This window comes from Drosophila pseudoobscura, chromosome X, assembly GCF_009870125.1.
Source record: "Drosophila pseudoobscura strain MV-25-SWS-2005 chromosome X, UCI_Dpse_MV25, whole genome shotgun sequence".
NCBI classification, from domain to species: domain Eukaryota; kingdom Metazoa; phylum Arthropoda; class Insecta; order Diptera; family Drosophilidae; genus Drosophila; species Drosophila pseudoobscura.
In genome coordinates, this window is record NC_046683.1 from 57,096,086 (window position 1) to 57,111,770 (window position 15,685).

Below are 15,685 nucleotides of genomic sequence, written 5' to 3' on the forward strand. Positions count from 1 at the left end.
ATAACCATAGAAGATAAATATCGACAGATATCGACACTGTGTTGCTATCGGAAAGATGGGAGGAGAAATCACTTAAAAACACTCAAAAAAAAAAAACAAAACAAAAAACAACAAACGAGGATAGGAAAAATGTGCAATCTTTAATAATTTTAGACCTTAAGTTCGGGGAAGTGAGATGTGCTAGCGGATAAGATAAAATGCAGGCCTTGGGCAGATCGGGGCACAATCTGGGGGCCTTTACCAGTTCCAGCTCGATTTTGTACGCCACATCAACAAATACAAACGCACACACGCACAGATATCGAACAGATGTTTTGCGTTTATTACGTAATTATGTGAATTTGGCGCAAAATTCAATGACGTTTAGAGCCCCAACGACAGCAGCAGCAGCAAAAGCAACAGCAACAGCACCGCGTGAACGAGAGCACACGAAAACGTTTACGGTCCAGACGACGCGAAGAGTGATCCACGGTTTTGCTGGCCGCAGTTATTCGCGATATTCTGCTAGCACCATCATGACCTCCTACTGCAAGGAGCTGTCTCTCAAGGACTATGACATCATTGGGTTCGACCTGGACGGCACTCTGCTGCGCTACAATCTCACCAACATGTCGGCCCTAATCTACGACGTGCTGAAGCGGTATCTGGTCGATAACAAGGGTTACTCCGAGCAGCTGCTGAAGCTGCCCATGGATCTGGACTTTCTGCAGAAGGGTCTGTTCCTGGATGGGCCGCGCGGCAATATTCTGAAGCTGAGCAGCGAGGCGCAGATCCTGAGGGCCACACATGGCACCCGGCTACTGACAGACGAAGAAATCGTGGCCATCTACGGACCAGAGCGGCAATGGGCGATCACCACATCCTTTTACAAGGACCCGCTGTCCACCTGGAACGGTGCGGCCTCCGAGCAGATGCGCTCCCTGCTGGACTACTTTGATACGCCCAGCGCGTTGGTGTTTGCCCAGGCCGTGGACTTGGTGGACAAGGAGAGCGAGTCGCCGCCGCAGGAGTACGAAGTGTGGCGTGATCTGCAGGCCGGTCTCATGCACATCTTCAGCAGAGATCACTTTTCCAACGACATCAGCTTGTACTTCAAGGGCATGCGGGCGGATCCTCAGAAGTATGTCCTGTGCACGGACAGCAGCGTGATGGACTGGCTGTCGGCACTAAGGAAATCCGGCAAGAAACTCTTCCTGCTGACGGGCTCCAACATTGATTTTGCCAATCTGACGGCGACCCAAGCGCTGGGCAAGGACTGGCAGGAGTATTTCGATTTTGTGGTGACCTACGCCAAGAAGCCGGGGTTCTTTACCATTCAGCGTCCCTTCCTGCAGGTGGATGTGAGGGAGCTGAAGGAGCTGGCCAACACGGAGCTGCCACAGGATGCTGGGATACTCAAGCCGGGGGAGCTCTACTCGCAAGGCAACTGGCATCAGCTGCACAAAGCACTCGCGCGGCTGCTAAACAAAGAACCCGCCAAGGCCAGGGCCCTGTACTTTGGCGACAACATCATCCAGGATGTCTACACGCCCGTGAGGCATCGAGACTTTGATGCCGTGGCTATTGCCGAGGAGCTGCTGATGGAGGAGAAGAACTATCCATATTTCGCCGAGCTGGATTCGCAGCTGTGGGGCTCGTACTTTGCCATTGGCTGCCAGCCCACCCTCTGGTCGAACTTCATCAGCAGCTTTGCCCAGATCTGTGTGCCCTCCATGCAGGAGGTGGCCCAGACGGCGCCCGCCCAACGCATCGTGTGCACCAATCCGTATGGCTTTTCGCCCAGGCTGCCGAAAGAGCTGGAGATGACGCATCCAACGAGCTGCTGGGAAGGTGGCACTGGAAGTGGCATATGATGATATCATTACCCAAGAGCTTCGACTCGCAAATAATGCACGCCGCTGCCGCTGCCGCTGCCGCTGCATCTCATCAAAATTCTACGAATCGTACAACAAAATGCTATTCAGTAATGGCAATAAATTGCATCCCAGAGAAAATATACTATAAACATTTCGCACTCTCGGCTACAGTGCATGTCATAATGCTAAGACCTTTCTAACAGATTGTAATAGACAAACAAATTTATCATATACTAAAATAGGCATAATTTTTTAGCTAAAATTTATACGGATAACCGAAACTGAAGCAAATTTTGAATAGAATAGAGAAATTTATATGTTATACCTACTCCCGAAACGCAGTGTACATGCTGAATTAGCCTTTGACCTTCCCATTGTACAAATATGTTTGTATTTTATGTATACACAAAAGCAACAACTAAATAAATGGGTTGTGCCTCCAACAAATAAGAGAAATTGAGAAATTTCAATTGAGAAAACGCGCGATGCACGACTCAGGCAGGAAATTGGCAATTCTATAATTGGATTTCTCTCTGGATTTTATTTGGCAAACACAAAAAATTTATTGTAAGTACGGGGAAAATACCTAGCGAGGAATACAGCAGAAGAATTTCAAATGTATGCTTAATTTGAGAGAACAGGCACCAGCGGATAATAAATTAGATCGAATGACTAAGAGAGAGAGAGAGAGAGAGCAGGATTAGACGACACGCTCGATGGCCAAAGCAATGCCCATGCCGCCACCGATGCAGAGGGAGGCGATACCACGACGACCGCCAGTGCGCTCCAAGGCATAGAGCAGCGTGACCAGGACACGGGCACCCGAGGCACCAATCGGATGGCCCAAAGCAATCGCACCTCCGTTCACATTCACTTTGCTGGCATCCAACTGCAGATCCTTTAGCACAGCCAGGGATTGGGCAGCAAAGGCTTCGTTCAGCTCATACAGATCGACTTCCTCGCGTTTCCACGAGATTTTCGTCAACTGAAATCAAGAGGAAATATGAGAAAAAAGAGGCCAGAAATGGCTGGGATGGGTTTATGGTTTACCAAGGCTTCCACAGCTGTAACCGGTCCCAGACCCATGACCCTGGGCTCGATTCCACTCTGCGTCCAACCCACAATCTTGGCCAGCGGTTTCAGACCCTTTTTGGTGACCTCCTCGCCGGACATCAGCAGGACGGCGGCAGCGGAATCATTCACACCCGAAGCATTGCCAGCGGTGACGGTGCCGCCCTCCTTGAAGGCGGCCCTCAGCTTCTGCACGCCCTCGACAGTGCTGCCCGCCTTGATGTACTCATCCTTGCTGAAGATCTGAGTGCCCTTTCGATCCTTGATCTCCACGGGGACAATCTCCTTGTCAAAGTAGCCCTTTTGCTGGGCCTCCTCTGCCCGTGTCTGTGACTGAACGGCGTACGAGTCCTGGGCCTCCCGACTCAGGTTATATTTCTCGGCGAGAATCTCTGCGGTGACGCCCATGTGGATGTTCTCCATGGCATCTGTGAGCCCGTCATGGAGCATCGAATCAACAAAGCTGCTCGGGCCCATTTTCACACCCTGCCGCAAATGCATGACATGGGGAGCCAGGGACATGCTCTCCTGGCCGCCAGCAATCACGATGTTGGCATCCCCAGAACGAATGGACTGATAGCCCAGGACAACGGTTCTTCAAAGTTGAAGAATGGCATTAGAATGGACGGATTCCTAAAGGAGAGCTCACTCAAAACTCACTTGAGACCTGAACCACAGAGCATATTGATGCCATAGGCTGGCACTTGAATGGGGAGGCCCGCCTTGAGAGAGGCCTGACGAGCGGGGTTCTGGCCCTGACCCGCAGTGAGCGCCTGGCAAAGATTTACATAACAAATAATTAAGCAACCAAACCATTCTCCGACGCAGCAAAACGACCTAAGATAAGCAATTTGGTATGATATGATTTGAATACCTGACCCATGATGACTTCGTTGACATTTTCGGGCTCCACACTCGCCCGCTTGAGCACTTCCTGGATGACCACGCTGCCCAGATCGGAGGCTTTCAGTTTAGAAAGCGTTTCACAGAAGCTACCTGTTGAGTCGTAGGGCGTCGGTGCCAGAAAGAGAAAGTTACCAATTGGAATTTGGATATTTGGTTCGATTTGTTTACCTATAGGCGTGCGGGCTGCGGACACAATGTACACGTCAGACATGGCTGTTGGATGCGTAATACCTAGGGTTTATGGTGTAACTAATTAAAAAAAGCTCAAATGTAATATTCGAAATGGTTTTTGGTGTGCCGACTGCAGCACAATCGATTAATCGTGTAACTTTCCAGCACTGGCTTAAAGTCTAGTGTGAACACACCCAGCAGCTGCTGCAGATATATCGTAAAGAAAATAGTTCAATATCGTAGCGGGTAATCATAATTATATTTTATTGAACGATATGACAAAGGGAGCAATCATACATAATAAAACTGCCAGAACTCTTCATTCAATCGACGGAAGATAAACTTGGCAATGACCGGTTCCATGCATACTCATACCCTGGGGGGAATGGATGTTATAGAGTTGAGAACATTTTTGACATTCTCTGCTCTAATTAATGCAGAAACTAGACATTCTCTGTTTTAAAGGTATTTCAACGATATTTTGCAATTAGTGGTCTTACAGAGGCCAATAATTGGTACAGGGATCAGGATGTATATACAAGAAACTAATCAAATGCATTCATAGGCCAACAAAATGCAATCTGAGACAGTATCTTTATATAATATTAACGAAATAGGGTATACAAATGCCCATACTCTGGTTGACAAGCAATGAGTCTGCAACATTGACGTCACAACACTGCGACTGTAGTTTTTGTTGAAACCGTGTTTTTGTCAAAATAAAAAACATGCGGGTGCTTAAAAGTAGTTTATCTTGAACAAAATGAATAAGTAAATCATATAAAATTATGTGGGCTAAGCTGAGAGATCTTTATAGCTAGTAATATTCGACGGAAGATCAAAAACGAAGAATATGTAAAATATAATTTGAATTCGTCAGTATATTTACGGTATATTTTTAAAATGAGACGGTATATTTTGGTATATTTCTGAGGGTCGGCCGGTATATTTTAACCATAAATCCGCGGTTACACTGACCGTATATCTTATCGATAAGTCCGCGTACACAGAAAATAAATTTTTTTGAGAAAATTAATTTTTTTGATGAAATTGGGAAATTAAACGCACAAAACGTGAACAAAAGCAATCCCAGCGAAAGGCGCGATTACCACGCGTCGAGAGGACCAAACGGCACATAAAACAAGTGGTGATACATACGCATTTCGGCTGTCGCAAGCAACAGCCCTCGCCCAAAAACGCCAACCAGCAGCAGCCACCATACCACACCCCCCCCGCACTGCGCCGCACAATCAGCAGCCGCACACACAAAGCACTCCAGCCGCAGCAGCCACAGAAAATAGTAAAGTAACGCAACAAATATGCAGGCGATTAAGTGTGTCGTTGTGGGCGACGGAGCCGTGGGTAAGACCTGCTTGCTGATCAGCTACACGACAAATGCGTTTCCCGGCGAGTACATACCCACCGTGTTCGACAACTACTCGGCCAATGTGATGGTCGATGCCAAGCCCATTAATTTGGGATTGTGGGATACGGCCGGGCAGGAGGACTACGACCGCCTGCGTCCGCTGTCCTATCCACAGACAGATGTCTTCCTCATTTGCTTCTCGCTGGTGAATCCGGCCTCGTTCGAGAACGTGCGCGCAAAGTGGTATCCGGAGGTGCGGCACCACTGCCCCAGCACACCCATCATTCTGGTGGGCACCAAGCTGGATTTGCGCGACGACAAGAACACCATCGAGAAGCTGCGCGACAAGAAGCTGGCACCCATCACCTATCCCCAGGGCCTGGCCATGGCTAAGGAGATTGGCGCCGTCAAATATCTGGAGTGCTCGGCGCTAACGCAAAAGGGACTGAAGACGGTGTTCGATGAGGCTATCAGATCGGTGCTCTGCCCAGTGCTGCAGCCCAAGTCCAAGCGCAAGTGCGCCCTGCTCTAAAAGAAGGATCCCAGCAGGAGCAGGAGCAGTACAGATGGAGGAGCCCAGAGCAAGTGAAGAAGCAAAAACACCCACGAAGCATTACACACACACACACACACACACACGAACTTCTATTTAAACGTAATATTATTAACTATAAAACAATTATGTAACCGAGGCATTGGCCATCCGTCGTCGGATGTGGTCCATCCTTCTTGGTTACAATTTTGCCACTAATTTCGGGGGAACCCCAAACGTTCCCAGCCACAACTTCTTGCTTCTGTTTCGCTTACGTTACCGTTTCCATGTTCGTTTCCGTTTCAATTTCGTTTCCGTGTTTTTTTTTTTTCTAAATATAATTCAAATCTATAATCCTGTTTCTATTGGTAGTTTTCTCCATGTGCATTAAATCGAACTAAAAGTTATCGCCAGATTGCGAGATATTTCTAAACGAAAGAAAAAACCAATGGGAAAAATCTGTAACTGTATTTTGTATTATTTAATAACCTTTTGTAATTAAAATTAATGTTGTAAAACTGAGGTAAAACCAAAAAAAAAAAAACAAAAAAAAGTGCGAGGATAGTGAAGGAAAGTAGAGGAGGACGAGAAGACGAGAATAGCCGCATAAAGAGAGCATAAAGCATAAAGAGTTCGCCTGTTGATTGTCGGTCCCATCCCCGAGGGCATATCCTTGGGGATCAGGCTAGTAGGATATTTGAGAGAGTCAGTAAAGTAAACGTTCCATTGCAATTACACTTACATACATTATTACATACATATTTGTATTTAGATGTTGTTGGATAGAACAAAGATTGGCAAATGGGAGGAGAGCAGCAGGTAACAACTTTTTAAACTTTTGCTAGATCCAGGAACTATCAATCTACATACACACACATAGGTATATATATATACACACAATATTATATACATGTATGTATAAAATGAGAAAGTCCTTCGTATACTATGTACTGAAATTGAAATCATCAAAACTAAAAAAACTGAGCAACTTTGAATACTTTGTACTTTAAAAACCACAAAATATTCAACAAACAAACAAAACAAAACGCTGACGAGCTGACGAAACCAAGATAATTATATAAATGTGTCTATTTCAATGGAAATCAATAAAGCATACAACAAAAACTATCAATACTCTCAAGCTAAAGAATTATTTTCAACAAAGGAACACAAGAGGAGTGGAGTTATTTCTTCTTAAAGGTGGGGGTGGAGGTGGGATCTACAAATATTTCATTTTCCACATCTTTCATCCTACAAACTCTCCGCTGCGCTACCCGTTGTGTTATCTCCAGCCAGTCTCCCCTGTACTCTCCACAGTCTTAATAGGGAGACAGAATTGTCAACCCGAAAATGGAAATATTTGCTTATCTCGGCGAAAGTCGAAACCAAAAAAAAAAAAAACCGAATCAAATCAGCTTGAGGCAAAGCAACGGATTCGTGCTTGCCCGTCCCTGTCCCCCACTGGCTCTATCTCTCTCATTCTCACTCTATCTATCAGTCTTGATGTATTGTACATAAACAGTGAATGGAAAATGTCTAGACCCACCCATTGGGATTGAGTTAAAGTGGGACAAATAATCCATTCATGATTTGGTCCTTTTCAAACACAATACAGAAGGAAATATACGACATTTAATGTATATCTATTAAGCCATGGTGTCCCGAAACTTAATCGCCTAACTGTGGGAACATTTCTATCAATGTGTGTGTGGTGGAATGTTCTCGCAGCTGGAAATGAATCTGGAAACAACTAAAATCGTTTTATGTTTATGTTACACACATATACATATACATATATATATGTATATGAATCTGTTCCGTTTGTGTGGGAGAACGGAGTGATGGGGCGGTCAAATGTTCCCATATGTGCGTCTGCGAGAAGTGACGTGTCCATTCCATTGAGAAGAGCAGAAGATTTGATGATGGACCCAACGCTGACGTGGACGCCTTTTAATTAGGAACAAAACTCAAATCAATTAAACATTAAGTAGAAATATTAGTGTTTATGTTTATCCGTTTATAATGCACTTTTGTCTTAGATCTAAAGAGAGTTTTACAAAATTATTTGGCATTCGAGTTGGGAGATTCTTAAGAGTTGTTTGTTCATATTGTGGTTTAATCTCAGGGAGTGTTTTTGATTCGTCTAGTCTAGAACTCAGAACTCGTCGTGTCTGGCCAAAGCCTCGCCGAATTCGGTGGCCTGGGAGCCCACAAAGGCATCGTATTTGTCTAGGACTTCAGCCTTTGTTAGCTTCTCGTCGTGATCCACATCCGCCTCGAAGATCAGATGCTTGGCCTCGCTTTCGGAATGATCAAAGTCTTGCGGCGTGATCCACTGGCGAACTTCCGTCTCAGTGAGATAACCATCGCCGTCGGTGTCGCGGTACTTGGCAAAGGCCTCGCGCTCGCTGGCCACCCACTCGGGCTCCTCCTCGTTGGCCTCCGATGGGCGGTACATGTCGCCGATGTACTCATCCTCATTGATTTTTCCATCCTTGTCTTTGTCCAGATCTTCCACTGTCTCCTGCAGGACCACGTCACGCATGGTGGGATGGTCCTCGGGATGCAGGAAGGCCGTGAACTCCTCGCGGGTCAAGCTATCGTCAAGATCCTGATCGGCCACAGCCCAGCGGCGACGATCACGCTTGAGCAATCCCTTGTAGCTGATGCCTGGACGGGGCATGAGAAGATTGATTAAAGATTTTCAACTAACCAACACTCTCTTTTTTTCCACTCACCATTCTCTTCTTGGGCCAGTTCTTCCGCGGACAAATCATTCAGGAAACTATAGACTGAATCCCGGTACGCCTCCCAGCTGATGGTGGCATTGTTGTCCGGATTGTGCTGCCTCCAGAGACGACCCGTATCTTCCTCGATGTACCGTCTCTGCGTGAAAGAGATCCAGTTCTTCAGCTCCGACAGCGTCACCAGTCCGTCCTTGTCCTCATCTATGCGATCGAAAATAACGCCCAGCCGCCGCTTGCTCTCCTCCGGCGAGAGGTTGTCGAACTTCTTGGACTCATCCGGCCCCAAAAATGCTTCGTGGTCGTACTGCAAATTATGCTCGGCGCCATCAAAGTGCGGGGCATGGAGCGAGTCGTGCTCCAGGGGATTGTGGGGCACTTCGGCCGGTATGCTGGATGCACTCGAAACGCTTATCGCGATGGCCACAACTAGCAGCAACAGCATTCTGTTCACAGTTCTCAACATTCCGGTTCCAAGTCGGCAGGCGGGCGTTCGAGTCAAGTGGCAGCGGAATTCTGATTTTCTGATTTCAATTTTGTTTTGGAAAACGCGTTTGTGTGTGGCTTCGCTGGCAATGTGACCGTGGATTTATCGTTAAAATATACCGTCCGACCCTCAGAATTATACCAAAATATAGAATACATTTTCTACAAGATGAACTACTTTTAATTACTTTTATGTATTGTATATTGACAAAAAACAAGGTTTACAAGTTAATGTGGCCAGCAATGGGAATGGGAGTCATTGTTGTGAACCGGGTAAAAGATAAAGACATAAAGACCCGAGCCGAAGGCTGTGCTGCAAAGTGGTAGAAGCTTATCGAAAACTGCGCGCCACGCTGTAAATTTAAAAGTTATCGGTACTAGTCAATTGAAATTTATTTAGGCTTCGCGTCTGTATTTTTTCCTATTAAGCTATTCAAGTATTGTACAAATAAATATGTGCAAATTGTTGAATTGAAACGACCTATGGGCTAACTACATCATATATCTATTTACATCTCTGTTGTACGTGCAGGGTAGGATAAAGAGTCGAACGATCTGCCATTCCAGCTATTTGGGTTTCTCAGTTGTCCCGACGTCGTGGCCTAGCGAACTGAAGTCCCCCGTGTTGCAGGAGATGCTTGGAATTTCGAAATTCGAGAATCCCCGATAGTTGGCCACCTCCGGCTTCAGGGGCGAGGGCAGCGAGACGCAAGTTCCGGGGACATCGCTGTCTATCAGGCTGTCCGTGGTGGTGTTGATCAGGCTGGTCTCGGGTTCCACTGCTGCTGGCGCACCGCACGGCTGCGGCTGCGGCTGCGCCAGGGGATCGAATTCATCAAGATTTAACTTGGACTCCTCCGCCGTGCTGTTCTCGCCGCTTTGGTCCGACAGATCAAAGTCATAATTGATGTTCGTTAGGCCGCCCTGGAGCTCTGCGCCCAGCATCAGGACATCTACACAGCCGCCAGACGAGGGCTCCTCCAACAGAGACACCGCATCAAAGGCTGCGTAATTGAATATGGGAGAGGCAAAGAGGTTGTCGGGCTGCTGGAGATTCGGAAGTGGCGACAGGCGTCCAATGGAGCTGATGCTGGTGTCCTTCAGGGCCAGGCCTGACTCTTCCGCTGCCACAGCGGTCTTTACCATCCCGCTGTGAACTGTCAAGGACTGGGAACCACTCAATACATTCGCTTGATAATGACCTGCTTCACCCTCGTGCATGTCCTGCAGCAGCTGGGAGCGTGCCTGGCCGATGAGGAAGGCGGGCGTCTTGATGGGCAACAGCGTCAGCGGTGCCTTCGCCATGACCGTGTCCACTCGTTCGGTGACTTCTCGCTGGAACTCAATCAACTCCTTTTCAAATGAGGCTATTCCCGAGCTAATGTCTGCATTCTTCCTCTGCAGCTTCTCCATTTGCTTCATGTTCTCCGAAATCAGGTGCAGACTCTCGCAGGCCATCAGAGCACTCTCCCAGGGGCTGCTGAAGGACTGCAGGCCTGCATCGGGCTGCATCAATGCATCAAACTCCTCTTTGCTGATGCCTAGACTCTCGCCATTCAAATTCTCGATGAAGGCAATGGCTGAGCAGAGATTGGTGAAATAGTACCCACCCTCGCCGCTCATCACGCGCGAGGCATTGGTGAATCGCGTCACAAAGTTGATGTTGCTGTGCAGCCGCACCGGATTGGCCTTGAGCACCACAAAGATCAGGGCGGGCAGGAAGTCATCGGCACTGGCTGGCCCGCCAGTGGCACGCTTGAGCAGATCGAAGATGTGTCGGCAACAGCGGACGGTGCACTGGAGCTTCTCCTGCGGCGAGTAGTACGAATCGATACCCACCAGCTCGGATATGGCATTGTACACCAGATCCCTGGCCTCGGCATTCACCTCGTCAATGCTGCAGTCCAGATGCTTGGACGTTATCCAGCTCAGCTGGCGTATGCGCTTCTGAACCATCATGTCGCTTTCCTCGTCTGTTGTAAAGTAGGGACTAAAGAGAAATCTGCAAGAGTTTCCCCCCCATTGTTTTGATAAGTGGATGAACGAATGAATTCTTTGATGTTCTCTGAGGATGATGACTCACTTGTGGTTCTGCGTCATCACGACCTTCTCAAAGAAATCGATGGCACTCTCGCGATCCTCGTTGGTGGCGATCTCAAAGCGCGGATCATTGTGCACAATGTCCGCCACCTTTGTGTAGGTATTCTGCACCGTATCCGAGAGCTCGTCAATGTTCTTGCTGCTGTGGCTGTTCATGTACTTCCGTATTTCATTGTCCAGCCGCTGGATTTCGCTCTTTAGCTTGCGCTTGCCATCGTCGGGAATGCGTAGCTTTTGCAGCTGCTTAACGAACTGACTTTCGGTGGGATCAGGGACATATCCACGCTGCTGGGCAACTATATATAAAGGTAATCATATCATTAGTACTTTTGCAAGTTCAATCAAAGCCATCAATTAAAGTGCCACCTACTCTTTTGTGCACCCGCCTGAAGGGTCTTCTGCAGAACGGCTGTGAACTTCTTCTTCTGTAGCATCGAGGTGGTATCTGGCTCCTTGTCCACTTGCTTCTTGGGGGTATCCCGCACCAGAAAATGCTGCGGCGACCTGCGTTCGAGGGTTCCGCCTGCGGAAAAGGACGCAGGGCCGTGGCTGCTGCCACCGATGATGGGCTGCATGTCGCCAGCCTTCACTGCAAAGCGCAACTTCATGACTAAAGGCTCGACTGGAGATTAAGCTGGGCTGTGGCTGGAACCGGGACTTACACATTTTTCGCTGCTTATCGTTGCGGTCGCGAAAACACTTCGAGCAGAGGCCATCGTTCTGGGGAGTACCGTAGTATCCACAGCCCCGCCTGCATTTCAGATCTTGCTGCCCCAGGCGCAGCGAGGGCGGGCGCGCGGCCGTTGCCATTTCGGAGTATACGCAGCCTTTGATAATTCCTATCAGGTATTGATTGATTTGTCGCTTGTTCGCTCCCTTCTCCCTTTCTTCTTTTATTTGCGTATTTGCGTGGAACAACAATTAATTTGGAATGAAAAATTACATGGCAACTACACATTCGCTACATAATAGGAGGAAAAAGAGGGTATGGACAACAGGCAACACGGCCCAGAAAATGCAACTCATGCAAGGTGAATCCACCCCATTTGCCCAATATACCTTGTCGGTCTCGTCTTCAAGGTATGTTGTCCTCCAAAGCAAGGTGGAGCTCGTACGAACCTTCCAACTTTGCACGGCTGTTTTTCCTGTTGTCCATACCCTCTTTAACAGCCCATTGAAAATTACGACTCATTTTTTCGTTGCATAGCGATAGCGCTGTTATCGATGAAATATACCCGCCCCAAAACCTATTGCTTATTTCTATTTCCCTTTATATATTTCCTTCCTTCCTTTCTTTCTTTAGTGTCCTTTCCTTATATATACATTGTATTTACGGTGTATAAATATACCTTCAACCTACAGCTTACTGTATGGATAGTGGTGCATTTTAAATATATTAATATATAAAACCCCCAACGGTATACATATGTATGTTACGCATTGTTAGTTATTAATATTTATTTTATGAAAAAATTGTTTTGGTTTTAGTTTTTAGGCTTTTTAGACGCACTTGGAGCAACGCATTACAAGATTTTACCATCGTTCAAGAACTTGCCAACAATTAAAAAAAAAAAATAAAAAAAAAAGATTCATGCGAACTGGACATGATCTCCTCGAACAGTCAGTGGCCGACAATCGGTCGGTAGCAGAAGCATTGCTAAAGGCGGTGGAGATCTGTATTCTTTTGATGGCGGATGGAGCTGCTTAAGGCACCACTGGAAAAGGTGGTATCACATACGCATACTCAGCAATCTGTCTGGTGGAGTTGACATTCTGCATCTTGACACGCAGAAAGCCAACTGTGGCGGGATCAATCGGTTCGCTGCCTTGGAACAAATTGTAACCTGAAAGATACGAATCCGATGATTAAAAGATGATCGAATCGAAACTGCAAGGATCATAATCTTACCTTGATATTCCCCATGCTCTTTCTCGATGAGCACCAAAGGATGTTGGGACTGTTCCAGATTGTTAACGAGCACTAAATTTAAATTGCCTTGGGAACCACCCAACACAGTCTGCTTTGTTTCTGTTGCTGTTGCTACAGCTTCTGTTGGCGCTGGCTTCTTCTCGCTCTGGGGACTGGGGGTTGATGGAGGCGGCACGTTTTCCAATTCGTCTTCATCATCGGAATCGAGGAAATCCGTCTTATGCGGATTATGACATCCAAAGCAGTGACAATTTGTACAAGAATTGCCAGAAACGTAGCAGCGGCAGCGGCTATTGCGACAGGTCGTTTTTTGGTTAACAACCTTTGCAGAGCTTCCGCAGCGGCATATGGCAGCGGCATTCTTTGTGTTTCCCGCATTCCTACGAGGCAATCCCGTCGTATTACTGGGAGTGTCTGTGCTTGCGTAGTATTTGAGATACGCTTTGGTGGGAAAAGCTTTGGGAGCTGCGGGAGTAGGTTTAGGGACAGCAACAGGTTCCTGATCTCGAACTTGACTAGAAGGATTCATTTCCGTGTCTTTCTTCCTGTACTTGGTGGTGGAAGGTGCATACTCCTGGCTGGAATTCAGCTGTTGCGATGACTCTGGGAGGTCAATATCTTGCGATGCGGAGGATCTGGGGATCTCTTGATACATCCCATCCCAGGCACTCTGCTCCTGCGATGCCTTCTTGCTGTTAATCTCTTTGTATAACTCCTCGACGATACTCTCTCGAGATGTGGCCTGGCTGCCACTCTCCTGCAATACAACCTGGCTGGCAGTCTCTTGCGAATTCTCCTTGTAGACACCTTCCTGATAAGGTTTAGGGACAGGAACAGGTTCCTGATCCCAACATTGAACCGGAGCGAGTGACGGAGCTTCAGCTGCTATCGCGTGGATGGGTCTTGGAGGTTTCAGCTGCACGTTTGAGATGATGATGGGCTTTGAATTAAAAGGAGTCATTTCCGTGTCTTTCTTCCTGTACTTGGTGGAAGGTGTATACTCCTGGCTGGAATTCAGCTGTTGCGATGCCTCCGGGAGGTCAATATCTTGCGATGCGGAGGATCTGGGGATCTCTTGATACATCCCATCCCAGGCACTCTGCTCCTGCGATGCCTTCTTGCTGGTATTCTCTTTGTATAACTCCTCGACGATACTCTCTCGAGATGTGGCCTGGCTGCCACTGACAATCTCCAGCGATGCTTCATGAGTGACACTGTCCATAAATGTTTCCTCGCTCATATTCTCCAGGAATGCCTCCTCCTGGCTGACATCCCCGAAGTATTCCTCGTCATCGCTGACATTCTCCCAGTGCGCCTCCTCCTGGCTGACATTCTCCTGGAGAACCTCAACCTCAGCTGTTGTTTTGGCCAACGGAGCAGGCTGTGGGGCCGCTTCTATTCCAAACACTTGACCAATTTCGAGCGCTTCTGAGAGATGGGAGTAGCGCTCCGTGTAGAAATCTTCGCTCTGAAAGGAAGGCGTCTGCGCGGCCGGCGTCTGCGCGGCCGGCGTCTGCGCGGCCGCCGTGGTGGGCAGCATATCATCATATTCGTACCCTTCCCTGAGGATCTGCTGTGTTGTCATGCGCGGCAGCCTGATGCGCGGACACTGCGCCACATGGCTCAAATCCGGAAACTGTGGAGCCAGCTGTCTGAGCATTGAAGACTGCTGCAGCAGCAGATGAACACAGAGCGCCTGGTAGCAGTGCAACTGTGTGGCTATGGGACGATTCTCTTTGTATGTCTCGAAACTTAAGCAGTCCTCGCACTGGCTGCACCGCGGCACCAGCCGCTTGCTTCCTCCTACGCACAGTCGACACACATAGTGTTGGCAGTCCTTCCCGTTCGGCCCAAATGGATCCACCAGCAGTCGGCAGCACACCACACATGACAGCAGCTGGCGCAGCTCTGCAATCCCAGAGCTCAGGTCATCAATGTAGTGCTGGGGTAGATTCGCGCCCGTGCCGAAGGGAATAAAGACCAGTCCGACGACTTTGCTGTAAACCGTTTGAGCAGTCATTTCTTATAATCCGTTCTCTTGATTCCCTTAATATTAATAATGGACTCTCAGTTGCCCAGCAATCTGTTGGTTTTGCCTCCAGCTGCTGCTGGAGAGAGAATTTTCTTTTCGATTTTCTACAGAAACCGTTCCTTCCTATTTCACTTGGCTGCTGCCATATCATTAAAAATTCATGAGCGAAAATATAAAACAAAATAGTTTAAATAAAGCTTTGAACAAATTTAAGAACAGAAATTTACCCGAGCAAAACAGCCTCACAATGTCATGCAGAACTAGAGATGTGAATAAAACTAAAAAAAAACCAAAATAATATACATTTCAAGAACGGATGTCCATCACTGAAACCGTCGCAACCTCTGGTTTTTGCATGACGTGAAGTTGGCGTCGGCTGATTTTATAATACATCTGGTCGAAGCCAATCGGTCGAAGCCAATTGGGAATTTAATTTGCAATTAGAATAAACCAATTGGAATAGCCGACATACTAGAAGGGCAGAACAGGTT

At 47.5% G+C, this 15,685-nt stretch overlaps 6 protein-coding genes across 8 annotated transcripts; 2 read left to right on the forward strand and 4 right to left on the reverse strand.

Moving 5' to 3' along the window:
- Positions 1–4: 4 nt before the first annotated feature.
- On the forward strand, positions 5–2,306 carry Nt5a (5' nucleotidase A). Its single transcript, XM_001352419.4, has one exon. The coding sequence runs from the start codon at positions 198–200 to the stop codon at positions 1,851–1,853; it is 1,656 nt and encodes a 551-aa protein (XP_001352455.4). The 5' UTR covers positions 5–197; the 3' UTR covers positions 1,854–2,306.
- Positions 2,307–2,377: 71 nt separating this feature from the next.
- On the reverse strand, positions 2,378–4,159 carry Acat2 (Acetyl-CoA acetyltransferase 2). The gene is made up of 5 exons (XM_001352420.4): positions 4,002–4,159; positions 3,802–3,923; positions 3,588–3,700; positions 2,907–3,522; positions 2,378–2,841 (listed from the first exon to the last, which is right to left on the reverse strand). The coding sequence occupies exons 1-5, from the start codon at positions 4,042–4,044 to the stop codon at positions 2,557–2,559; spliced, it is 1,179 nt and encodes a 392-aa protein (XP_001352456.2). The 5' UTR covers positions 4,045–4,159; the 3' UTR covers positions 2,378–2,556.
- Positions 4,160–4,937: 778 nt separating this feature from the next.
- Rac1 (ras-related protein Rac1) lies at positions 4,938–7,036 on the forward strand. The gene has a single exon (XM_001352421.4). The coding sequence runs from the start codon at positions 5,324–5,326 to the stop codon at positions 5,900–5,902; it is 579 nt and encodes a 192-aa protein (XP_001352457.1). The 5' UTR covers positions 4,938–5,323; the 3' UTR covers positions 5,903–7,036.
- Positions 7,037–7,878: 842 nt separating this feature from the next.
- On the reverse strand, positions 7,879–9,229 carry scf (Calumenin scf). The gene is made up of 2 exons (XM_001352422.4): positions 8,641–9,229; positions 7,879–8,572 (listed from the first exon to the last, which is right to left on the reverse strand). Exons 1-2 carry the CDS (start codon positions 9,110–9,112, stop codon positions 8,058–8,060), a joined length of 987 nt encoding a protein of 328 aa, XP_001352458.2. The 5' UTR covers positions 9,113–9,229; the 3' UTR covers positions 7,879–8,057.
- A 269-nt stretch (positions 9,230–9,498) lies between these two features.
- On the reverse strand, positions 9,499–12,186 carry Rabex-5 (Rabaptin-5-associated exchange factor for Rab5). Its single transcript, XM_001352423.4, has 4 exons — positions 11,895–12,186; positions 11,603–11,821; positions 11,216–11,528; positions 9,499–11,134 (listed from the first exon to the last, which is right to left on the reverse strand). The coding sequence occupies exons 1-4, from the start codon at positions 12,040–12,042 to the stop codon at positions 9,700–9,702; spliced, it is 2,115 nt and encodes a 704-aa protein (XP_001352459.3). The 5' UTR covers positions 12,043–12,186; the 3' UTR covers positions 9,499–9,699.
- Positions 12,187–12,696: 510 nt separating this feature from the next.
- Positions 12,697–15,613, reverse strand: LOC6899940 (E3 ubiquitin-protein ligase msl-2-like). 3 transcript variants are annotated; one of them, XM_002135272.3, is made up of 3 exons: positions 15,422–15,613; positions 13,142–15,330; positions 12,697–13,076 (listed from the first exon to the last, which is right to left on the reverse strand). In XM_002135272.3, exons 2-3 carry the CDS (start codon positions 15,180–15,182, stop codon positions 12,937–12,939), a joined length of 2,181 nt encoding a protein of 726 aa, XP_002135308.2. In that variant the 5' UTR covers positions 15,183–15,330; positions 15,422–15,613; the 3' UTR covers positions 12,697–12,936. The 3 variants fall into 3 exon arrangements, with proteins under 3 accessions (XP_002135308.2, XP_015043575.2, XP_033240071.1); XM_015188089.2 differs by having other exon boundaries at positions 13,142–15,333; XM_033384180.1 differs by lacking the exon at positions 15,422–15,613 and having other exon boundaries at positions 13,142–15,382.
- Between the last annotated feature and the right edge of the window lie 72 nt (positions 15,614–15,685).

Excerpts from the sequence above, each read along its gene's own strand:
- Rabex-5 (XM_001352423.4), bottom strand. The coding sequence starts at position 12,042 with ATGGCAACGGCCGCGCGCCCGCCCTCGCTGCGCCTGGGGCAGCAAGAT. Across the intron at positions 11,822-11,894 it reads CGATAAGCAGCGAAAAATGT|TGAAGGCTGGCGACATGCAG; the intron begins GTAAGTCCCGGT and ends TGCGCTTTGCAG. Across the intron at positions 11,135-11,215 it reads GTGATGACGCAGAACCACAA|ATTTCTCTTTAGTCCCTACT; the intron begins GTGAGTCATCAT and ends AAACTCTTGCAG.
- Nt5a (XM_001352419.4), top strand. The coding sequence starts at position 198 with ATGCAGGCCTTGGGCAGATCGGGGCACAATCTGGGGGCCTTTACCAGT.
- LOC6899940 (XM_002135272.3), bottom strand. The coding sequence starts at position 15,182 with ATGACTGCTCAAACGGTTTACAGCAAAGTCGTCGGACTGGTCTTTATT. Across the intron at positions 13,077-13,141 it reads AGAGCATGGGGAATATCAAG|GTTACAATTTGTTCCAAGGC; the intron begins GTAAGATTATGA and ends CGTATCTTTCAG.
- Rac1 (XM_001352421.4), top strand. The coding sequence starts at position 5,324 with ATGCAGGCGATTAAGTGTGTCGTTGTGGGCGACGGAGCCGTGGGTAAG.
- scf (XM_001352422.4), bottom strand. The coding sequence starts at position 9,112 with ATGTTGAGAACTGTGAACAGAATGCTGTTGCTGCTAGTTGTGGCCATC. Across the intron at positions 8,573-8,640 it reads ACTGGCCCAAGAAGAGAATG|GCATCAGCTACAAGGGATTG; the intron begins GTGAGTGGAAAA and ends TGCCCCGTCCAG.
- Acat2 (XM_001352420.4), bottom strand. The coding sequence starts at position 4,044 with ATGTCTGACGTGTACATTGTGTCCGCAGCCCGCACGCCTATAG. Across the intron at positions 3,924-4,001 it reads CGCAGCCCGCACGCCTATAG|GTAGCTTCTGTGAAACGCTT; the intron begins GTAAACAAATCG and ends ACGACTCAACAG. Across the intron at positions 3,701-3,801 it reads ACGAAGTCATCATGGGTCAG|GCGCTCACTGCGGGTCAGGG; the intron begins GTATTCAAATCA and ends AATCTTTGCCAG.